A 25,900-nucleotide genomic window follows, 5' to 3' on the forward strand; every position below is an offset into this window, starting at 1 on the left:
TGTGTGTGTGTGTGTGTGTGTGTGTGTGTGTGTGTGTGTGTGTGTGTGTGTGTGTGTGTGTTTGTTAAAACTGAAAGTGGTTAATTGTGCAGAATTTTAATGTTTTGTTTGTAGGTTTTTATAAGGATATCCATCATAGTTTGGAAAATATCCAAATGATAATATTTATTTGAAATAGCATATCAGTTTAAAGTCATTTATAGTCTTAATCATGCATTAAAACCAGGCTGCAAACCAGCCAGCAAGGGAGTCTCAATACAAATAAATGACTTGCTAGAAATAGCAGTCAAATCTCCCTACCATCATAGAGGAGACTGTATGATCAAAACTGGGGCAGGTTTCCATATGATCTGCTCAATTAAATCTGACCTGGGGTTAAACAACAACTACAACAACAATAACCAGGTTGCAGACTCAGTTCACTTAAAAACCTTACCTCAACTCTTTTTAAGGGGACAGGTTTAATCAATTAAACTGAGCCCAATATTTGACTGCTACTTTATTTTATCAACCCCAGCAGAATGAAAGATAAAGTTGACATCAGCAGGATTTGAACACAGTATGTTAAGATACATCAATGACTTTTGCCAATCCACTATCTTTGGTTAATTATTTTCTCTATTTGTAACCCCACTGGCTCTTTGTAACACACCCATGCTTGAAAAGGCACTGAGACTATATATATCGCTGACAGAGAAATCTCTGCTATCTACAGCCATGGATGGCGACCAATGACAAGGCTAAGGAAGGATGAAATCATGTGATCCAGTAGCTCCAGCGATGGTAGAAGTTGATTATCTCCTGCTAGCAATATAGACATGAGTGCTTATATGTACCACAAGTCAATTTGAGAGGTTCTCTCATAGAAAATAATGCAGTATTCTGTGTTCCAACTCAACGTCCACTTTTAAGTGGGGATAAATATGTTTTGGTATTAAAACTGCTTCTATCACTGATAATTATTTTTTAAATAAAAAGACATCTAACATTGGTTGACAGAAGGATGCTAGGGAAGAGTACATTCAAATGGAAAGGCTGTAGCACTTTGTTTTACCATTACAAGAGATGGCATGCTACACAAAATTGCATAGGTATATATATATATATATATATATATATATATATATATACACATATATATCGTTGCTATTATGTTAAACTGTCATGTGTCCAAATTTGGCCAAACACAGTTTTTTTTCAATATTTCATTTTGCTTGCAATAGCCAGTTCTTTTGGTCAAACTATCATATCTCTAGCTGCTTCAGATGCCAAGATATGAAAATTGTCAAAGTGTAGTACAATGGTTTAGCATTACTTAGAAGTGTAGTAAGTCCCACATACGACAGTTTTGAAAAACTATTTCTAGCTGAAAATATCATACATGCAGGGAGTTACGATTTTATGCACCAAACAAAGTATTATTGTTAAGCGGAAACTGTTGCTAATATAAAAAAAAAATGGAATGGTGAAACTATTTTTTTCATTTTCTGAAAAAGCAGCGTTTTGGATTTATGACACTTTTGCATAATGGTAACGACACACACACACACCCACACCCCCACATGGTGTACTTTCCTGTTGCAGATGACAGATGAAGGTTCAGCAACTTCTGTGGAACACTTGTGGTCAAATGTTGGTGCTGCACATTTGATCACTGCCTCCATCACATCAATGCTGCATGTAGAGGTACACTGTGTGCCACATGTCAGATGCCAAAGCAACATGAAATTAAATGTAGTGTTTTGCACAAGAACACAATGCAACACCCAGTCCAAGAATTGAAACCACGACCTTGCAACTGTGAGTGCAACACTAAATTCTAAGCCACATGTCTTCATAGACACACACATGTATGAAGTGGTTATTCAAATATGAAAGCCTTAAAGTATTTCAATATCTCAAACCGACAGGAATTCAGTGTTAAATCTTTGCTGCTTCAAAGGTTTTATTGGAAGAAGTCTTCCACATTTGCTCAATGGATGTCAGAAATCTTTTAATGGTTCACTTTTTGACATGCCTTTTGAAAATGTTTTCTGACTGGCTCAATAAATACAGGTTTTGAATTTTGGCACAGGATCAGTAATCTCAGGAATGATGATGACAATCGATCCCAGTGCCCAGCTGGTACTTATTTTATCAATCCCAAAAGGAAATCGACCCCTGGTGGCATCTGAACCCAGAATGTAACTTTGGACAAAATGCTACTAAGCATTTTACCCAACATGCCAACGATTCTGTCAGCTCACCAAATACTGGCTGCTAGTCGAACTTTAATCAAAAAGAGCTTGTTAAAAAATATCTATTAGCAAGAGAGGTAGTATTAATATGGTAATTACTGCAGTAAAGTTACTTCTGACAGAACATTCACATTTAAGTGGGGATATTACTAATCTAATAGCATACAAGAGTTATTTTTGTGCTCACATTTTGAGAACATTTTCTGTTGGCTTGAAAACATTTATGAATTCAGATATAATTCAGCCAAGAAAAGTTTATATATTTTGGCACTTTCATTCTAAGCTTTGGCAGGATTAGTGAAGGACCATTTACTTCAATATCATTTTCACTCAAACTAAAAAATATTGACACATTCTATATTATTTCTGCAAAAACTAATATAGAAGTAGAATTGTATCACACTGACCAGGCCAAAGTTTATGTGACAGGTGCCAAAAGATGTGAACTTTCTTTGGCAGAAAAAAAAAACATTTCAATTTAATGGAACAATTCAGAATGCAATGAAAACAAAGACTTAATCTCAAAATGTACCAATAAATATTAATATCGCATGGAGAGATTCAGAGTTATAATCAAAGCGGTAGTGAACCCCCACCGCTATCAACCAATCACAGGAATACTGTGCATATGGTATAGAAGTTTTACAGCATAAATGGAGATCTGGCTACTATTTCTAGGACTCCATACACATACACACACATACATACAAAGAAAAAGAAAGAAAAAGCACAGCAGCTGAAACAACAGTATCCTGTACTCATCTGTAGCGAAATTCCAAACATTTGAGATAGACCTTGTTTTAGAATATAAAGAAATCATGCAAAGTAATTCTGTGTCACCTGTAAAAGATTGGTAGCCGAGATACATTTAGGTAGATTACCCAACAAACTTGGTATCTACACAACCAAAATGTTGTATATATAGCACAGCAGAAAGGATCAACTGATGTGTGTGTGTGTGTGTGTGTGTGTGTGTGTGTGTGTGTGTGTGTGTGTGAACAGATACCATCAGTGTTACTGTTTACATAAGAGTGAAAACAGTAAAAGGTAGTTTGGTAATGTGCCAAATCAATGAAGGTGTAATCTTGGGGGGGGGGGGGTTAGAAGAAAATATATGAAGTAACGAATGTGAAAATGTTGCAGAGGAGAGGGAAGGGGGTAGGTGAGAGCTTGGCCTTCAATTTCAGGCCCCAATTTTAATTATCAATGGTTCTGATTTTAACTCCTTCACATGATTAATATTCTGGCAAAAGACATGAAATCACAAAAATCCCATGTCCTCTTCTGTGAAGGATTTTGAATTTTGTATCAAACCCACCTCACTTTACACTCCCCTAAAATACCGTGGAAGTTGAAATAATGAAGGAAATAGAGAATTTGACCACATAAAATAGCAGCCAAATCTCCCTCGAATCACTATTTTCTTTATAGTTTCTGGTATACAGAAAGACATGATGGTCATGGTTGAAACACCTTTGATCATAAGTCTACCTGATTAGGACAGATTTGGAGTTAATCGACTTCTGTCCAGGTATTTTCAGATAGAAGTGAAATGAAAGAAACAAAACCCAAGATCCACAAGAAATAAAGATGTTAACCAATTTAGTCGAATCGTCTGCCAGATGATACAACAAAAACAACTTACCTTTAATTTCTGCTGATGCAAAAGCATAGTGAAACCATTCCCGAACACTGGTAAAAGGGGGTGGCATATAATGGCCACGAGATAACTTGCAAATAGTTGCCATATTCTTTTCGCTGATGTGTTGAGTGGTGTCGTGTCCAACACGGAAGGTGAGGTCTTGTACAATACAAGTTCCTGGGAAATAATTTGAAAGCAAAAAAGAATTAGTTATGCAGAAGATATGGAATGCCTTGGAGAGAAATAACTGCATTAGCTCACTATACCCAACACCTGTACATCCTATGGCAAGCAGGAAGCCTCTATATTGATGTTTGGCTAGCCATAGATGCAATCCTCTGGTTCAGAGGAGTGGACTAAATACCTAACAATATTTATTTTCAGTTGGTTTTAGGTTCAGCCCCAATGCATGGCACCTTGGACAAATGAGGAGATTTGATAGACAGAAACTGAAAAAAAATCCATTGTGTGTGTGTGTAGTGGATTAGGGTCTTTAAATTGTTGCACGATAATTGTAGAAACAAGCATTATTGCCATACTAGGAATGTCTGACATTTCCGATCTTTCATAAAAATATGACCAGCAATGGGGAAATTGCTTGAAAGTGGGCAAGGGTTGGCAACAGGAAAGGAACCCAACCACAGAAAATTTGTCTCAATGAATTCTGTTTGACCCATGCAAGTATAGAATTACAATAATCAAGTAAGTTTCCCATCCATCCAGTTGCAATAAGCCACCCAGTGCCATGATCCAACATGACCAGCACTATGGTGGGGATTTCTCCAACCATATACTAGCGATGGGGATGAACACATTAACCTCAGAATCACAGAGGAATACTTCATTCAGAAGAAGACACCAAGCCTGAACCACTGTAATGAGGAAACACATCTACTGCTTCCAGGATCTTTAATCAGTACCAGCAATAGGCATCATCAAATAAGAACAAAAAAAACAAACGATTTCTGATAAACAACGATAGATTTGAAAGCACTAACAAGATAAAGTAACACCCAGCAACAAGGCTCTCTATATGTCACATGCCACGAGTAAGGTAAACTATTAATTTATCTGTCTGTCTATCTATTGACCTGCCCTTCTGTCTGTCTGTCTTTACCTGCCTATGTCTACATCTACTTCTATATCCACAAACCTTTTATATATTCTTAATGTCTTACATCCGTGAACCTTTAAAACTTTTATATCCCTAAATCTTTCACAAAAATTAAAGCTCCACATATCCCCTTGTACTCTACTATTTTTAACTTTTTACTTAATCTTGTTTTATTTTATTTTATTTTATCTCACCTCCCCCACTTTATCTTCCTAACTTCTGCTGAAAGTGTTACCCTGTTATCTCACAAAGTTAAAAATATATAATCATGTATTTTCTTCCCAATAACACAGTCTCCCATCTAAAAAGAAACTATATTTTAATTGCGTTGTTGCAATAATATTTGAACATCATGGAAATTTTCTGAATCTTTTAAGACTCACAAAATACATAAACTGGTTTCCTTCTTAACTTGTAAACATTTTTGCTACTAAACAGTGTTTATGAGAAACTGATGTTAGCTCACATACTGACAATTACAGTTTATTCTAACACATCATTAGCTGCTTTCATATATACATAGTCATACAAACGCATATTCAATTAAAAATGGCTGTGTGGTAAGTGGTTTGCTTACCAACCACATGGTTCTGGGTTCAGTCGCACTGCGTGGCACCTTGGGCAAGTGTCTTCTACTATAACCACGGGCTGACCGAAGCCTTGTGAGTGGATTTGGTAGATGGAAACTGAAAGAAGCCTGTCATATATGTGTGTGTGTGTGTGTGTATGTGTGTGTGTCTGTTTCCCCACCATCGCTTGACAACTGATGTTGGTGTGTTTACATCCTCATAACATGGCAGATTGGCAGAAAACACCACTAGGATTAGTACTGGGGTGGATTTGTTCAACTGAACCTGTCAAGGCAGTACCCCAGCATGGCCATATTCCAATGACTGAAACCAGTAAAAGAAACAAAAGACTGCAAACTCTTCCTGTTTACCTTTGGCAATTTAATTACCTCCATATAAAACATGACTTTGCCAAAATGTCTGCTGGCATTGCCACTTACCTTCATAGAATATCTATCACACTTTCAAAATCAATCGACTTATTCGAATATTAAAATTTGCAATAACGTCCTCTCTCCTTAGCTTTCAGTTTCTCTAAGATCTTTTCCTTTGCCGCTAATTCTACAAACATTAATTATGACTGATTACATACACATACCTATCTGTATTGATTAGTCGAACTGGGAATTTACTTATATGGTGTCAGCAGTTTTGATATCTATTGATTTTGATATTTATAGATTTAATTTTTGATGTGTGTGGGTTTTCAACTTTTTATTTAACATCCTAGTGAAAGAGTGTGGCTTCATGGTTGAGGTATTTGGTTCATAGTCGTAAGGCTATGGGTTCAATTCCTAGCTGTGCATTGTGTCCTTGAGCAAGACACATTATTTCATGTTGTTCCAGTCCATTCAGCTGGAAAAAATGAATAGTGCCTGTGTTTCAAAGGGCCAGCTGTGTCACATTCTGTGTCATGTTACATCTCCGTGAGAATGTTAAGGTACGTGTGTCTGTGGAGTACTCAGCCACTTGCATGTTAATTTCACAAGCAGGATGTTCCTTTGATTGGATCAACTGGAACATTCATTTTTGTAAATGATGAAGTGCAGAAAGGAATGCATCCTGCAGGAGATCCAAGACAGTGATATAATAACCAACTAAAGCAAAAACCATTCAAAATCTTTAATACTCATTCATCTTTCCTTATGAGCAATCGTCCATTTTGAAAAGAAAATGGTAAGGTGGGTGTGGCTTCTTTGAAAGTAATCCTAGAAACAGAGGCTTATAGAAGAGGCCAGTATGAGAGGGAAGCAGACTAAAGAAGGACTTCTGGACCCAGCTGCATCACAATGCCCATGTCCTTATTAACAGGGTTCTTTCAGATGAACAAACAAACAATTGGTTTATAAAACAAAAGAAATAAAATAAAATTCCCATAACAAAGATGTCAATGATGCTGATGCTGATGTTCCGAGTTGAAATCCCACCATGATCCACTGTTTCCATTCTTTTACTGTTAATAAAATAAGTTCGAGGCTCCATATATAATCCCCTGTCCCCTCCCTGCCCTCTCTAAACTGTGTGACCTCCTGTCTTTGTTCATTATTTCCCCATAATTATATGACAATTGAAGCCAATCAATAAAACACAATTAGCCAGTGTTTATTATCTCAGACAGCCATTTGTAAATGAATGCCTGCAAATTGGTCAAATGTTTACCTTTATTACACTTGCTGAAAGATAATTGGATTTCTATTTGAAATTAATCATCTCTCAGATCTCCAAGGTACATTGGGTTCAACTGTTGCTGTTTAGCCCAAGGTTGGCCTTGATCGAGTAGACTCAAGACCATCCAGTCTTTTTTACTTTTCAGGGACTCTCTCTCTCTATTTCTCTCTCCTTAGATGCCATATTCAGAACATAGGACTTAGGTAATTATGTCCTTCCACAGTTCTCTGTTCTTTGATTTCTGTAACAGTTCAACTCCTTGATGCTTAATGTTCCTTTCTGCCGACCAGTTCGTCGAGCCAGACATCCATATCATCCTCCCCCTTTCTCTGCTTCTTTTCCTTTCAATCTTTCTGGACGTCATTAAATTCTCCAGGCCTTCTTTCCTCATTATACAACCAAAAAATCTCAGTTGCATGGCCCTTATTTCAGGGACTCTATCATCAAATGTGTCCCTTCCTTTTTTAAAATTTGAAAGATTTAGCTATCATTTCTAATGATTCAAGGAAGCACATGTAGGCCCTTTCCTTGGGTCATCAGGACTGTATAATTCTGTTTGCTGATGAGTGGTAAATCTTCTCCAAGAAAACCTCCATACAGAACTCCAAGTCAACAAACCACCTGGTAATGTTTCAGTAAAACTCATCCCAAATACACTATGTAAAAAAAAAAAAAAAAAAGCTTTTGGCTAGCAGTCTGTCGTGTCACAACTTGGAGACCAAAAAAGCTGGTTTTGTGACATTTCAGACAGACCTTTCATTATAGAATGTGAGGGAGCAAGTAACCATACCCGAATGTAAATTGGAAAAGAAGGGAGGTTTGAGAGTGGGGTGCATGAGTGCAACCAAGAGAAAGAGATTACAGGAGTCAGGGAGAGATAAATAAAAAAAAGAAAATTCTGCCATGGACAAATTAATGCCAGCCAGAGTTTCAATTGGTCAAAATTGGGAATCCAGCCAGAAAGTTTGATGACAGTTGCTTCTGGCAGGACCCTAATGGAGGAGGAGGAGGAGCCTGATGACTCTATCCCCACCCTCCTCGCCCTCCCAGGAATAGCGGCTGGAGATGACAAATGGATGGATGTATTACGGACTAATCATACAGAACAAATTAAGAAAACCTATCTACTTCAAACCTGTTTTTTCTTAGTTCTTGAAATTGGTAAAAAGAAGTTTCCACTCACCTCCTTCAGCACTCTTCTGGGCTTCTGTAGCAAATATGATGTCAGGTTCGTTAATGGTGAAGATGGCCCAAGACTTTGAACGGAAGTTGAAGCCATGGAAACAGGCAAGAGAAAGATTGTTGCCTTTAAGTGTAACCGTTCCTCCCAAAATAGTACCTTCCTTTGGTAAAGGTGATGGCAACATGGAAAAACTACATCCAGCAGCAACAACCAAGACTTTCTGCCAATGTCGATGATGCCAAACTGAACTGTAGCTTACTCCTACAACAAGAATATTAAAACAGTAAGTAATAAAATAAAAAAAAGAAAACATGACTTCAAGATTTCCCTTATTTGGCATTTAGTTTAAATTTTAGGTTTAAGGATATTTTCATACAAAATTTTCAAGTTAGTAAACCAACATTGATTAAACGACAGGGATAAATTTCATTCTTAAGTCGCAACATAAACACATACCATTATTAAAGGAATTTGTAATATTAACTGCATAAACATGAATCATGGCAATTGTGTATAAAAAAAAAACTACCAAAACAAAGATTTGTAACACCAAAGAAGACCTGAGAGTTAAACTAATACATCTGTTTGTTGTTTACACACCATCTTCGTCTTTTGTTTTTTTGTAAATTCTCAACAAGGTTGGCCTTCTTCACAGAATTCTTCTCTATGGAGCCAAATCCTGGACTTCAAAGAAGAGAATATCAACATCACTATGATAGTATATACAACAGGCGTCTCATGGGGGCTCAAACCATCACATGACATGAGTACAAGAACAAAGAGATTTACAGACATATTTCACTCATCTCTATTACTGTTGCTTAATAACAAGTAGGTTTTGCTAGCCACTGCTATTTTTTAAAATTTCTTTATAGTCCACAGGGGGACAAACAAGGTCAGTCAAAAGGATTAAGTTGATTACTTCGACCCCAGTGCAAAACTGGTACATCTGGTACTTATTTAATTGACCCTGAAAGGATGAAAGGCAAAGCCAACCTCAGCTATTGTGCTAAATACCAAGCCATACCAGATGTTAAATTTTAGATTTCCACACCATAAGAGAGCATAAAAACCACCACTCAACAACCTACAATTTATTGGTACAGACATGTAACATGAAACTGAGAATGTACCAAAGTAATGGAAGACAGGGATTCTTGGTGCAGAATGGTGAAATTCATCTCATTTGCAACTGCTTGCAAAAGTATATTTTAGTTGCAGTAGACTATCTCAGACACTGGTTAATGTCCAAATAATGAGGCTGTCAGTCTACAGAATAGTGTGGTATACCACAATACAGTCACATCACTCGATCACTCCTTCCAGTCATAAACATGTACCATACAAAACATATCCAATCGTTCTAAGTAACGAGAGCAATAGATAATTGACAACTTGAGTGATTCTATACTATTGATTTCTACCATTTGATGTGGCATTGCTATAAAACATTCAGTTGGTTGTATTGTTCCCCATATTTATTTTACTGGGGTTGCGAGGGTGAAAAGCTAAATGAATTTCAGAATGTAATGACACAAGATATTTTTTGGTAGACAGAAACTGAAAGAAGCTCATCATATGTGTATAGGGGCGAGGTTGTTTGTGGTGTGAGGTGTGTGTTTTGTGTGCATGTTACTTGACATCATGTGTTAGTAACAAGTGTCATCATCATACAAGTATTGACCATTTCCAATTTTCCATCAAACCATGTCTTGGAAACAGGAGAGGGTTGGCAACAGGAAAAGCATCCAGCAATAGAAATGCAAGGGGTTACATTAAAATGATGACAATGATATATATACTTGTGACTGGCAACGAATAGTAATACTGATTGATGTAGCTAGCCATAAACTGGAACTTAACTGAGAGCCACCATGGTATCCGACCAAATAATATATCCCTCCAAAACCACATTTTATATATATATATATATATATATATATACACACACACACACACACACGTCCATATATACTCATGTGCACAGTGACTGATTAATGCACAGACATGTGTATTCTTAACAGGATTCTCAAACAGAATGACAAAACACAACAAAGCAGGCCTTCAAATTACAATCCATCCCATGAGCTTCCACATTTTCTGTATCTACCCCCTGTTATTCACCAGGCTTGGGTCAGCCTGAGATGCAAACACATACATACGCTCATATATACACAAACACACACGCAATGTAACAAATTATTTGTTGTGTGTTTTTACAAGTAATTTCCTGAAGATTACATTTATAATAAAACAGTAGAAAGATGTGGGTGGGGTGGGGGAGAGTTGAATGGGGGGTGCTGGCATTTGAGTTGATGGTAACAATGTTGTGTACAGAGAAGTGTGCAGGAAATTGAATATTACTGCCAACAGATAAGATTAGTCTAAACGGGTAATCCACTTAAATGGTGACAAAGTGAAACAGAAGTGCGCTAACAACCAGTAGAGATTGGATTGACATTAATACAGTTCTGGCAGATATGCATGTCATGTGTGAGGGGGAGGAGAGAGGCAGACAGGAGGGGAAATGTGGAGGGGGGAAAAGAACAGAAAGAATAAGAAGGAGAGGTGGGGGGAGAGAGAGAGAGAGAACAGAGAAAAAGGGGTGGTATTTAAGAGAGTGAATAGAAAAGGAGAGATTTACAAAGTGGGGTGATGGGGAGAAGGGGAAATAAAGAAGAAAGGAGAAGAGGAGAAAAAGAATAGAGTACGAAGGAAAAGAGAGAGAGAAAGACGGAGGGAAGACAAGGAGAAGGGGTGGGGAGAGGGAGGGAAAGTGAAAGATTGAATGGGGGGGGCTTTCAGTAAATATCAAGGAACATTAAATGCAAATATTCAACATATACACACATACAGACAGACAGACATATTCATACATATCGTCCAACCCATGCCAGCATGGAAAGCAGACTTTAAACGATGATGATGATGATGATACATCCATATAAAAAGGTACATGCACACCCAGGAACATAAACCTCAAAAAACAACAGCAACAACTTTGGCAGTTGTTCTTATTTCTTTTTCCTAATTTATCGTGGCACATTCATTCCTTCATCACTGCAATATTCTTCTCAACTCACCAGTATTCAAACAATACATAAACATACACACCTCTCGCACATATATATACATACGCACGTATGTTTGTACAGCTTTTATGACAACATTCCATTTGTAAAGTGAAATAAAAATTCAGAAGAGATGTCTTTTGTTGTGTCTAGATTTTTGTTTATATCTCTTTTTTTTCTTTTTTTCTTTTTCTGAGAATTCTTGATTACACAGAAAGTTTCTCAGCCAACGATGGCATAAAAACTAAGAAGTTATACTGTTTTTCCCCTGAAACTTGCTTCCATTTATTGGAAAACTAATGCTAGTTTATTTAGGCTGCAAGCTCAAAATGACAGGTCAGTGAATTAATTTAATCTGATATATACTGCAATAATGATACCAAAGACTTTGTCAATATGAACAAGAGAAAAAAAAAAACTGCAGCTTGGAGTGACATGTTCGTCTTGGTAATGAGAGAATTTGAGCAATTTAACCAAACTGTAAATTAGTCGAAATTCATCAAGTAATTTAGCTGCAAGACAACGTCTATCTGAACAAAACTTCTCTATGCAGAGTACCCAGAAAAAATTTATCTTTACGAGAAGTAAAGAAAGGTATTTTTTTAGTGCACCAAAACAGTGGCATTTTAAACAGATCATGAATACTCTGTAAATGGTATTCATGTCTACTTCTTAGACGTGGCAAGTCAGGAGCCCATCATCCGACTAAGAAACGCAGAGAGGCACAAACAGTAAAAACCAAATCTCAATATATACACCAACATCTAGATTGCAATCAAAATGGACATCTTGTCATATACGTACCCAAATCTTCTGAGTTTTTGCGTTTGGTAGATGATTTGCTCTTCATTGATCCCCCAATTGGTCCAAAAGCAGAAAGGACCCTCTTGCTGTTAGTGAGATAGGTGGTGAAGAACTCTTCTAATTTGGCAGCCATTTTTAACAGGTCTGGGGTAGTTGACCGTGAAATCATGATATGGAATTTATCCCAGTCCAGTGTTCCATGGACAAACAATATTGCTGGTCTAAACCCAAAAAAGAATATACATATATATATATACACATTTGTTATTAAGATGGAGCATAAGATTTTTACACAACATACAGAGTGAGTTTTGTTACAATAACCAATTATTTTCAATTGATGCTACCTTTATCTTATAACACCTAAATTATCAATATTGAAGGAAACTCTAATTATTGGTCCTTCACATTTAAGAGCAAAGAGTAATGCCTGATGTAAAATATCATTAATTCATTTTATAAATATATATATGCAAGACTGCAACCAGGCACAAGTATTGCTGTGTGCTTCTAATCTCCTTGCACAACAACTAGGGTATAGACTTGTAAATAAGATTTGCAGCTGCAAATCCTTTAGGTTTTTAAGTATCAATATTTGCAGAAAGCTGGGTTGAATTCTGTCTCATTATGACAAAAGGTAACTTAACCATGCAATAAATAGACATCAATAAAACAAGTAAAATATGAACATCTAAAATCCCTGTAGATGCTACCCCAGCATGGCCACAGTGCAATGACCAACCAGTAAAAGCAGATAAATTACTCAACCGTGAATAATTCTGCAACAAATGGCTAGATTTTATAATTGCAATAATGTTGTTCCAACATTGACAATATTTAGAGTGTGTGTATGTCAAAGCTTTCATCACATTTTTCCCATAAAATCATAGCATTTGTTTGATGTATAAACAATTATTGACAATAGGTGGGTGTTATAGGGTTAATGTGTTACTGTTGTGATAATCATTTTTATCTATTCAAGAGAAGTAGAAGGCCAAAAAGTAAAACCTGTCTCAATTTGAGTTTGCAGACCCATCTAAAGTTTTTAGTCCAGCACTGCTATTAATACCAACTTTCCCAGCTTTGAGGCTGACTAATAAAAATTAGAGCAATTGTTTTCAAAAATGCCTTCACCAGAACATAACCACAGAAAACTAAACAAAAAGGAAGAATGGAGAGAGAAACAAAGGTTAAAGGTTTCCAGCAGATTTAAAATGAAACAGGGAAGCAACGTTAATATGTTAGATTGAAGAGAAAAACCAAACAAACAATAATGGATATTCTGTTTCTTTATTAATTCATAGCCACCAATGTTAGCTCATTCCTTTAACATATACAGCATCATCATCATCATCACATACAGTTGCCATTCCTTTATATAGATTGTGTTATAACCAAAAATTCTTTTCACATAGTAGAGAAAATGAATTTTTCTTAATCTATTTACACAGACTCTGCAAGTTAAGAAGAAGAAGAAACTAATTATTATCACCAGATCAAAATAAACCCCTTTGGTGAAATGAGTGAATTTCTTGCAACAGTTTCATTTATTAAAGCTCAGTCTCCAAAATCGGATCAATAAAAAAAAAAAATCTACCCAATCCAGTTGTATTATTTCCTTTTAAACTTAGGAATACCGAGCATTGTCTAAATTCATTGAAGGTTCAATCAGATAAGAGGAGCAAAGAGAATGACATGTGCAAGAAAGCATTTGAAATTGTAAGAGTTTTTAGTATTGATGATGATGATGATGATGAGGTGAGGGTGAGAGTTATTCATAAACCTTGGAATGGAAGTTGCCAGCAAGGTTTCTCACACAAACAGGAAGAAAATAGAAGTGACAAGAAATAAAGGACCAAGCATAACAGAGTTTGAAATGGATGTGGAAGGGTGGTGGGGGAGATGCAGAAAGAGACAAACAGACAGACAGAAAATATACTACATAGTTCCATTACCATCTGACAATATCACAGCAATAGGGGGTGTTCTTACTGAATTGAAAGAAATGTCACTAAAGAAATTTCTATTTACTCCATTTTTGTCACATCATGGAGAAATATTGCTTTACTTATACCAGGTGAGGATTGGCAACAGAAAGGGCACCAGGCCATAGAAACATCAACCAAAACAAATTCCATCCTGTCCATGTAAGTACGGAAAAGCATGGTGGTTAAAGCAATTTTTTCATCTATTTATTTATATAAGAATTGTCCAAGTCTTTGTAAACACTAAATAGGAATATTCTCTTTGCCTTGTGATATTGTTGTTTTGTTTTTGTAGTGTACCTACCACTCCAGATACATGACCACCAAATTAACAGTTCCCTAACATTCTTCACAATAAATGACATTAATGGAATATCCTTCTAAGGCAGCAGTTCTCAACCATTTTTATTACCTGTAGACTCCTTTCATTCCAACTCTACTGGATCTCCATAACCATTAGATGGTTTTAAAAATTAGTAAGGTGGGGGGGGGGAGCTGGCAGACTCGTTAGCACGCCAGGTGAGATGCTTAGCAGCATTTCATCTGCTACTACATTCTGAGTTCAAATTCCGCTGAGGTCGACTTTGCCTTTCATCTTTTCAGGGGGATGATAAAATTAGTACCAGTTACACATTGGGGGAAGGGGGGGGGGCAATGTAATCGGCTTAATCCCTTCCCCCAAATTTGAGGCCTTGTGCTTCCAATAGAAAGGACATGTTAATTAAATATATAATTAGGATCATAAACAGCTTATTGCACATAAACTTTTACAACAAACTCAAGTATGCCCTCCTCCAACTTACCCCCAGGGTCATATGGACCCCCGGTTGAGAACCAGTGTTCTAAGGGAACACAAGAACTGGCAGTCATCGGTTTGTAGTGCAAGCTACCAATTGTCAAAGTCTATTATAAGCATCTGAGAGAAGAGAGCAATTTGACCAACTAGGATGCAAACCATTTTTAAACGCATTGACAAGCAATACAATACAACACAGACCATATACTCAACATATTTCTCTTTGAGAAACAATGCTAGCCTTCAAATGAACAATCAGCCTCACTCAATCAAATAACAAATGGCAGTCAGGTATTTTCTCTCTTTTGCTTTTTTTTTATTTTACTCTCTGCTGGCTGACTTAGACAATAATTTTGCAGCAAACAAGTTATTTGATAAGGTATTAAGTAACATGATACACACTAACATTTGCAAGAGAATTAGATGAGTATTAATTTTGAAAGGTAGTTAACCCTTCTCCAGCCAGAAACTCGAGATAATTTCACCGACAGCTAAACTTTCAGAACAGCTGATAGAATCTCACAAAAAGGCTTTAAGCATGGCAACTCTGTTTATTGTTTATTTTTGTTTGTATTTATAATGCTATTTATACCAATAATTACTGGGTATCATGCTAACACCTTCTGCCATAACCACTGGTGTCAATATGCAGCTTAGAATCTGCATAAATATTATGAAGAAAAAAAATGAAAAAACTGCACCGTTCTAAATATCCTCTCGTAGCAACAGCAAAAACACTACAAAGCCTTCAGACCTCTGTGTGTGTGTGTGTGTGTGTGTGTTATATTCAGCTGCAGTTTACATAGATGGTGTCGAAATAAAACACAAGTATAACAAGAGTTCTGTAAATGTATTAACCTATTTCCCTGCCTACCAACATTTCATATCAATAAAAACAATGACTCGTCTGCAGCCTACACAACTCACTGCAGCGAAATTATTTCTCTTCCATTATCAATACAAATGGATAAAAGGCAGATTTCAATCGATCTTCTAAGTCTTCACACTTCATATTTGAGGTATTATGCTTTCTGCAAATCCAGGCTTTCGAAGCCAACTCACATCAGGTGATGACTAGCAACCAATAATACACTCAAGAATATTGGATCAATTAAGCTCTCTCTTCATACCAAAAAGGATGAGGTTCTTCAGAAATCTTCACCATCAGGCATGGCTTCCCAACCACATGGTTCTGGGTTCAGTCCCACTGCATGGCGCCTTGGGCAAGTGTCTTCTGCTATAGCACCAGGCTGACCAAAGCTGTGTGAGAGGATTTGATAGGAGGGAACTGGAAAAAGCCATGTGTGTCCTGCCACCACCTGACAAGTGATGGTTAGTTTACATCCCCATGACTGAGGTTCAGCAAAAGAGACTAATAGAATAAATACCAGGCTTAAAAAAAGAGTACAGTGGTCAATTTGTTTGATTAAAAGTTCAAGGCTGTGCCCCAGCATGGCCAGTCTAATGACTGAAACAAGTCGAAGGTAAAAGATCACTGGCATTACTATTCCAACATTAGAAATGGCTAATATTTAACAGAACTATTATTATTATCATTATTATTATAAACCCTTTGCATAGTTCTGTTCTACAGAGTTTCCCCTACGCCTATCCCATTACGGGAATAACACTGGACTGCTGAAACCGGACTCATATTCCACTGCAGTTATTGTTCTGCAACTCTCAAACAAGTCACTAAAGACTATTTCACCAATTCCTCCTATCTATTTACAAATCCAATATTTCTCGTTCGATCTTTGTTCCGTTACCAAAGAAACCAAAAGCTCAGGACTGCACAGAGTTTAAAACAATAAGCCTAATGAGTTGGGTGATTGCTACTGATAGAAGTCATCCGACAAAGAATGACATCGAGAATTAATGAATATGTCAACTGCAAATTAGTTTTAGACGAGGAATGGAAACTCGTGAATGATTGGCAAACCTAAGAACCATATGTGAAACAGATCATCATCATCATCCTTTACTGTCCCATTTTCCATGCTGGCATGGGTTGGATGATTCAAAAGGAACAGACCAGCCAGAGAATTGCACCAAGTTCCAATGCCTGCTTTGGCATGGTTTCTACAGCTGGACACTCTTCCTGGTGCCAACGCCTTTACAGAGTGTGGACTGGGTGCTTTTTTTCCATGGCACCAATAATGGTGAGGTCACCAAGGACCCACAAGACAAGACGCTCTCAACTGAGAGGGGCACAATATTGCAAGATATGGAATTATGATACAAGGACAGGAGCAGGTGTCTTGTTGATATAAATGTTAAGAAATACTTTATCGATTATACCAAGGCATCTGACAGTAAAATATGTTATCTCAAAATAAAAAAACAAAAATGTAATGCGAGCAATCAATAGAGGTAAAAAGTGAAGAGGAAAAATTAAGAAAGTGATTACTCATACATTAAGATGACCTTTGTGGGGGCATGTCACTCAGTGGTTAGGGTATTCTGACCATGGTCAAAGGTCATGAGTTTGATTCCTGGTGGCACATTGTGCCAGTGAGCAAGACACTTTATTTCATGTTACTCCAATTCACTCAGCTGTAGAAATGAGTTGCAACACCACAGGTGCCAAGCAGCATCAGCCCCTTTGCCTTTCTCTTGGATAACACTGGTGGCGTGGAGAGGGGAGGCTGGTATGCATGGGCAACTGCTGGTCTTCCATAAACAACCTTGTCCGGACTTGTGCCAGGTGCAATCCCATGGTCAGTCATGACCGAGGCGGGTCTCAGCATTGAGGCAAGCTTCTCATCAGTGAACAACAATTCATTATATTAACACTTTGCCTAGGATACTTTTCTATTATTTAAAAGCAGGGAGCACCAAAAGCTTCTGTCAGTTTCTTTGACACGTCCAAACTTATTAAATATATGAAGACATAACAAAAGGATGGGGTGGAATTAAATATGGGAAAAGGTGCCGCCTGACTGGCTCATGTGCCAGTGGCACTTAAAAACACCTTACGAGCATGGTCATTGCCAGTACCGCCTGACTGACTCCCATGCTGGTGGCACATAAAAAGCACCTACTACACTCTTGGAGTGGTTGGTGTTAGAAACGGTATCCAGCTGTAGAAACCTTGCCAGATCAGATTGGTGTCCTCAGTCAAATTGTCCAACCCATGCCAGCATGGAAAGTGGAGGTGAAACGACGACGATGATGATGATGATGATGATGTGACCAAACATTAATCTGTTAAATTTAAAGAATTCACGCTTTCATAAAACAATGTCCACTTACCGTTTTGTAGCCAATGGCATGTCTGGTTTCATGTCGGCATCAAGAAGCCACTCATCCCTGAAGTGGAGCTTCAGTGAGCTTATACGGGTCATCAGGACACTGGAACCCATGTAGTCAAGGCGAGCCTCAGCAGCAAACAGAGAGAGACCAGATTGGTGGTCTGGAGGGTTTCCTTGTTCTGGATCTTCAAGTACAGTAACTGAAGAAGCAAAAGAAACAAGTAAAGCAACACGATCATTAATTACTAATTAAATACTAATCAAACTACAATAACAAAATTAACTTTTACATATTTCTTACTGATGAGATTGTAATTTTCTTTTTTTCAACAGTTTTATTTCCATCATCGGTTTTATTGTCAGATACGTACTTAGTAATAATCTGGATAATCTGGATTTGAACTACAAATCTTTAATTCTAAACCAAATGTAACAACATTTATCCATTAGGCCACTAGAAACTTGTTCATCTCTAAAAATGAGAACTTTATTACCAGCAGCTCCAGATATTTAAACATTTATCTTTACTAGTTAACCTCTTTATTCCTTGAAAGTCTATTTCCCATATTGCACTTCATCCTTATTGTCCTGGTTCATCTGCCACATACAAAGTCTACTTTCTCCATTAGACTGCTGCCAGAGATTCTACTGCACCCTTTGTGTGTGTCCATAACTTGCACTGGGTACTCTGCATAGAACTTCTACATGTTGAGCAGGGTGGTTTCCCTGTTTACTAGAACTTTGGGTTTTGCTAAATTAACTTCAAGGCTCTTTGATTCTAGGTTTTGCTTCAATAGCTAGAATTTCTTCTCCAGTTCTACAACACATTCTGCTAAAAGATCAAGGCCATCAACATACAGTAGATCCCAAGGGCAACCCATCTTAAATTCCTTTGTTATGGCCTGTAGAGCTATGATGAACACAAAGAGACTGAGAATCAAGCCCTGGTAAACACTTACCTTACACAAAATTCGTTGCTCTACACATTGCTAACTTTCACCTCACAAACAGAAACATGGCTTGCATAGCTCTAACAAGTCATTCACCAACCTCAGAGACCACCAAATCACAAAGTGAAAGACCCTTTTAAAGGCTTTCTCTAGGTTGAACAAAGCAAAGCAGCTTACTTTTAGTTAAATACTTCTCCTACAATTGTCTTACTAGAAAAAGAGCATCAATACCACCCTCCCTGGCACAAAACCAAACTGCATCTTGTGGAGACGAATTCTCTTCCTAAGAAACTGAGCTCCAACTCTTTCCATAACTTTCATGACCTGCTCCAGCAAGCTGATAACTTTGTAATCACTTCAAACTAAGGCACCTCCTCCTTTCCCCTTGTAACAATTATTCAGTATAATGCTGCTGCTGCACCAGACATCAGGTTCAACACCCTCCTGTATAACCCGATTAACTTTACAGGTGACTGGGCTGTATTCTACTCCAGATATTTTAAGCACCTTAACAGTGATTCCTTATAGACCAGGGGCTACAAACATGTGCAAGCCTGTATGCATGCACACACATACACTCTGTGGGAATCACATGTCTTTTATATGCAGAAAATGAATTTCAATAACCAGATAAACACCAAGAAGAAGAAATAACAAACAAATAATAATAATAATAGTAAAAGAAGTTGTATAGCATGGCACACAAACACAAAATACAACAAAACACATATTAGGTATAAAAGAAAAAAAAAAGAAAAAAGAAAAAAAAAAGCTTATAACACTGTTCGGTTCTACTTAATTCTAATTCTGAAAGCAAATATAATATATATATTTATCAACATCAGAGCTGCAATGTTCTTTGACTGCAGCTAACAAAGCAAAGTGCAAAGCAATTTGAGACGGTAAAGGGAAAGTCTATTTTTAATAATTAGCTTTGTAGACATATGACAATATCTTTGATTCTGTTAACTGAAAGAAGAGATAAAGAAGTGAATTTCAATGGTGTATGTGTTTAATAAATGGCCCAACACTACAGCCAAAAATGTAACAAAATCTATTTTAGCTCCAGTTTTAGAGTTAAGTATGTTGCCAAACATGGACAAGAAAGTAATAAAAATACAAAAGTGAATATAAACTAAAATAGCTACAATACATCTATTCATAACATTTCTGAAGTGAAACAACTCACAGTAAAACCTAATTGGAGGTGGTGGCCACCAAAACAATAATTAGAACAATAATTGGTTTGTTTTGTTTTGACTTTTTTTTTTCTTTTTAATGTATGCAACACAGTCAGAAAATGTGTTCATTTCCCCAGAGGGTAATTTTTACTAACAATGTCTGCATTTTAAGTTTGAAAAAGAATCAATTGGATTTTAAGTGAATTCATTTTGAATCAAGGCAAATATAAATAGAACAAAGAGAATGGTACTGGGAAACTTATTGAAAGGTGAAGAGATAATATCTTGTTATGGTCATTGTGGTAGTTAAGTCTGACTGCAGTATCAGAACTGCTCTCAAGTTAAGATCAAAAGCGTTCTATCCATGACCATCCCAGCTTTATTTCAAACATAGTGTATCTGAGACATTATGTCAGGTATTGTTTTTTTTTTTAAACTGTACAATGGGATTTAAGGAAGATTTGACTGCTATGTCTAGCAGGTTGAATGGTCATTAAGAACCCCCCTCATTAACTTAGACAATGAAATTTATTACTTTATTTACTTCAGTCTGGCTGGCTAATCACAGGTAATATTACTTTCACAGTTGAGTGCTTAAAAATGGTGAGGACAGGTATTCAACTGTGAAAATACTGGCTCCAACACTATGCAAATGCAGAAATTCACAAGAGTCTCACTGACACAGGAAAATTATTGCAGAACAGTAATAAAAATAAAAGAGAAAAACCTTCATCTCAGACAGTCATCAGCTTTTTTTCTACACAAACTGCTATTTATTAAATAGCCACTTCTTTTTACAACCTCTTTCACACAGACTTCTTGAGACTAATCAAAACCATTATTTCACACTGTATAGGAACTGATTTTAAAGACCAGCTGGAAGGATGGTCACAGGCAGAGAGGAGGAAAGGCATAAATGCAGGATGCAGACCAGAAGAAGAGAATGGCATTACTTACAGTATGTATGGAGGTCCTGGAGATCAATAGTTCCACCCACAACACCGCCTTTCGAGACAAGCATAGAACTGCCCAATCCTGCAGTAACTTTCATGTTTTTATGGCCAAAACTATCAATAGAGAGTCGGCCCTGGCTCTTGATATCTTTGGTGGCCCAACTTTGGAGAAAAGAAAAAAAGAAATTGTAAAAATAACAACAGCAGAGGAAACTTGGCTAGACAACATTTCATCCATAAAATTAAATAAAAAGACTAAATAGCCAAGAGTAGTCAGATTATATCAATAACAACAGCAACAGTTATGCAAGGCAACTCACAAATGAACCAAAGTATTTTAGCTCACATGATAATGCAGATGAAATTTTATTCAGTGTTTAGAAAATGCGTAAAAAGTAAAAATTTAAAGAAACGTGTAGGAGGCATTATGTGTGAGAAAGCAGATGGGTGTGTGTATGAGTTAGTATGCATGTGTGTGGTGTTTGGATGCACAAATGTAAGCTTGCGTAGGGCATACGTTGATATATTCCTGTATATGCATACAGATCTGTATATATGTGGTTAGATTGGAGCCTGGTGCAGCCGCCCAGCTTGCTAGTTGTCAGTCAAACCATCCAACCCATACCAGAATAGAAAGCAGCAGCAGCAGCAGCCGCCGCCGCCGCCGCCGCCGACGACGACGACGACGACGACGACGATAGGGTACACATACATCAGGAGTGTTTATGCCAGGAGTATTTATGGTTTGCTGTGCTTGAGAACACAAGACAAGCTAAGTAAATATGTGGTTGCCCCTGCATACAGGCTTGACCCCTACATCCCTCTTCAGTTGAGCATTCCTAATCTTGCAGGCTTGTGGGTATCAGTGCCAAATAAAAGCACCCATAATGGTACTGCGTAAAAGCACCCAGTACACTCTGTAAAGTGGTTGGCATGAGGAAGGGCATCCATTCATAGAAACCATGCCAAAACATACATGGAGCCCAGGCAGCTCTCCAACTGACCGGCTTCTCTCAAACCGTCCGACCCATGCCAGCATGGAAAATGGATGATGATAAGAGACATCTGTAGATGCCTGAATCCAACAAACATAAATGGTATATTTCCCAAAGTGAACTTCACTGCAAGTTTCTAGTGTTGCAGACTTGAAGGACAATGATAAGAGACAGACAGATGGATCCACTTCAGCCAGTTTTAAGTGGACAACAGACAAAAGGTCCAGAGATAATTTCAAATGAATACAACTTCTCTATAAACTGCATTGTGTTACTTCTCATAAAAAATTCATTTCTTGTAGCAATTTATTCTTATCGCTTATTTCAAAAATGACCCCAGGGGGAAATGGAAATCAAAGGCATTGTCTGCCAGCAAGATTTCAATGCAAAACATTGGTGGTACACCAAATTGTAAAGCATCTCATTTGGGTTTCTCAACTATGTCCGCTTTCTAAAACCTCTCCATATAAAAGGAGAAGTGATGCGTCTTTTTTCTTTTCTTTTTGATTTAAAAAAAAAAACGTTCTGTCACACACACACTAAAAATGTAAAAGGAGAAAGAGAAAGTAGTGGCTATACTATTACCACAACCACACTACCACCATCACTACAACAACCAACAACTGCCACTACATCAACCACAACCACCAACACAGCACAACGACCACTAATAAGACAACAACTTCCGCTATTTGCACAACAGTGACCACCACCACCACCACCACCACCACCACAACTAACAGTGAGAATGGAAAATGGAAACAAAGAGCTAAACCCACAAACCCAATCTCTAATCTCTATCTCCCAATCATTTGTCTAACCGGATTCTCAGTACGTAATTTCTTGTACGTAATTTAATTTAATAATAGAATTAATAAATGTACGGCATTTATCTATTTATCTTTGTGGAGAAAGAGGGAGGCAGAGCTTTCACTAATTTATTGGCAACTGTGTCTTTATTTTTATACACACACACACACACACACACACACACACACACACACACACGTTACATTCTTCATTTTATCTACATCTTTTGTTGTTGGTGTTTTTTTAGCTAGACATCAATAAAATGTCATTATCAGCACTAATCTCTATGCTGGGAAAAAGTGTATACATCGTTGGCAAACTGATGTAGGAGAGAAATATTATGTTGCTGTTCTCTTGTTTTACTTATAAAACTTCATATAATTGCAGCAATAATAATAACATTACTGAGATACTGGCAGAATATTGTGGAAAAAACAAAGCTATTTTACAGGATATGCACAAAAATTCCCCACTCTGTGTGTGTGTCTCTCTCAGAATTGTTCTACCCATCTATGTAATAACTTCTTCCCCTTCCAATATTCAATATGGCTTAGCTAAAATACACCAAACTGCTTGAGCTAACAAAGAAGTCTCTCTCTCTGTGTTTGGTTGAGAATGTAGAAATGGCAGCCAAGAAAATCTTCAAGCCACACAGACATGATGTCTCATACTTACTGATTAACTTCATTTTCGTCTCAAAATCTTGAAAGCCTGTGAGGAACCATGGCATGCAAGTACACACACATTTTATAAGAGAACACAGGCACACATACACATAACAAATAGTTTTATAAATATCTCATCTTTTACTTGTTTCAGTAATTAGACTGTGTCCATGCTGGGGCACCAATTTGAGGAACTTTTTTAATTGCATTAACTGACTCCCGGTAATTTTATTTCTAAAGCTTGGTACTTATTTTATCAGTCTCTTTTGCCAAACTGCTCAGTGATAGGGACTTAAGCCAACACCAGTTGTCAAGCAGTGGTAGGGGACAAACACACACACATGTGTATACATATATATATGCACAACATGCTTCTTTCAGTTTCTGTCAACCAAATCCTTTCATAAGGCTTTTGTCAGCCCAAGATCCTAGTGGAAGACACTTGTCAAAGGTGCCACACAGTGGAACTGAACTCAGGACCATTTGGTTGGGAAACAAGCTTCTTGCCACACAACCACACTCCTTGCACATCCATAGCATCTCTCTCTCTCTCTCTCTCTCTCTCTCTCTCTCTCTCTCTCTCATATGCATGCTTATAACCCTCACACACGCACAATGAGAGAAACTCTAGAAAGGTGGAAAAGAACAAAAATATCTAAAAAATAAAAAAAAGAGAGAAAGAAAAACGGAAACTTACGTTGTATTGCCCATGACATTACTCATGTTGACGTTGACATCGAGGGTGGACAAGTTGACGGCAAACAGCACCAGCGTCTCCCATGCTGTGGACACACCAGCAGTCTGGTGGCCCGAGTTGTTACGGTGCCGGCCCAATTCTGGGGAGAAATACTGACCAATTCCAGACTTGTTTTTGGAGGATGTTGCCTTTGGTGGTGGTGCACTCACTGTGTCAAGATTGGGTGCGTCTGGGGATGGTGGGACTGATGTACTGATACCTGTAGGAGGGGGGAGGGTGAAAGGGTGAGAGGAATGAGAGAGAGAGAGAGAGAGAGAGACATATAAGATTGCACAGAGTAACAATGGGACTAAATGAAGTGACATTCAATTTTAGATTAGAGGCAACTGTAGGGAAGAAGGGTGGGGAGGGAGAGAGAGAGAGGGGGGGGGAGAAAGGAGGGGAGAAAAGTAATGAGGAAGGAGATGGACAGATAGACAGGGGGGGAAGTCTAAAAGAAAGAAAAGGAAGACAGAAAGACTAGCGAGAAGAAAAAGAGCAATAAATGAGAGAGGCAAGAAGGAATGGAAGAGAAAAAATAGAAAGAGGGGATGGAAAGACGAGAGCTGAGACAGACAGACAGACGTGATGGAGATTAAGAATAATAGGAAAATAGAGAAGAAAGCAATTGAATGAGTCTTGTGAGTGGATCTAAAAAAGAAGTCCGTGTGTGTGTAATTGTCTTGTTTATTTGAAGCTTTTTTTTTTTCTGTGGTCTAAAACAATTTTTAAAAACTCTTCCATTTATGGCCAAATAAGTAAAAACCCAGGACTCACACATTTTGTCCAGCCTTCTCTTCACGTACTTTTCTTTCTATATAAAGGATTTGACAAAGCAGTGTCTAATGGCTGTTTATTCTGGCATTCACAATTAACCAAATATCAGACATTATAAACTTTGCATCACTATTCCAAAAGTTCTTTGTATTCCAAACTTCTACATTTCGTATCAAGTTAATTTTCACTTCAATACTTAGAATTTGCTTCTTTTTTTTTTTTTTCCCCCTTTATTGCATGTATATCAAAACATCTATGGGGGGAGGGGGAGAAGCAAGAATCATAGAAGGAAGAGAAATTGAAAGAAGAGTTACGAAATCATATAATCAGAGGAACAAAACAGTGAGAGGTGGGGGAGAAAGAGAGAGATATGAATTGAGAGAGAGAGATGAACTAAGAGAGAAAGAAATGAACTGAAAGAGCGAGAGAGAAATTGATACACAGAAGGAGTAAATAGTGTGTATATATATATATGTATATATATATATATATATATATATATATATATAT

General features: G+C 37.4%; 1 protein-coding gene across 7 annotated transcripts in view; it reads right to left on the reverse strand.

Moving 5' to 3' along the window:
* LOC106884293 (bridge-like lipid transfer protein family member 1) overlaps positions 1 to 25,900 on the reverse strand; it is a 213,773-nt gene that overhangs the window by 20,917 nt on the left and 166,956 nt on the right. For all 7 annotated transcript variants that reach the window (XM_014935660.2, XM_052972555.1, XM_014935618.2 and 4 more), the window contains 6 exons: positions 24,575 to 24,833; positions 21,412 to 21,569; positions 18,325 to 18,523; positions 12,289 to 12,509; positions 8,414 to 8,674; positions 3,883 to 4,056 (listed from right to left, as the gene is read on the reverse strand). In XM_014935660.2, the coding sequence (XP_014791146.1) occupies positions 3,883 to 4,056; positions 8,414 to 8,674; positions 12,289 to 12,509; positions 18,325 to 18,523; positions 21,412 to 21,569; positions 24,575 to 24,833 (1,272 nt within the window). The remainder of the gene's footprint in view (positions 1 to 3,882; positions 4,057 to 8,413; positions 8,675 to 12,288; positions 12,510 to 18,324; positions 18,524 to 21,411; positions 21,570 to 24,574; positions 24,834 to 25,900) is intronic.

Source organism: Octopus bimaculoides, chromosome 13 (assembly GCF_001194135.2).
Source record: "Octopus bimaculoides isolate UCB-OBI-ISO-001 chromosome 13, ASM119413v2, whole genome shotgun sequence".
Taxonomy (NCBI): domain Eukaryota; kingdom Metazoa; phylum Mollusca; class Cephalopoda; order Octopoda; family Octopodidae; genus Octopus; species Octopus bimaculoides.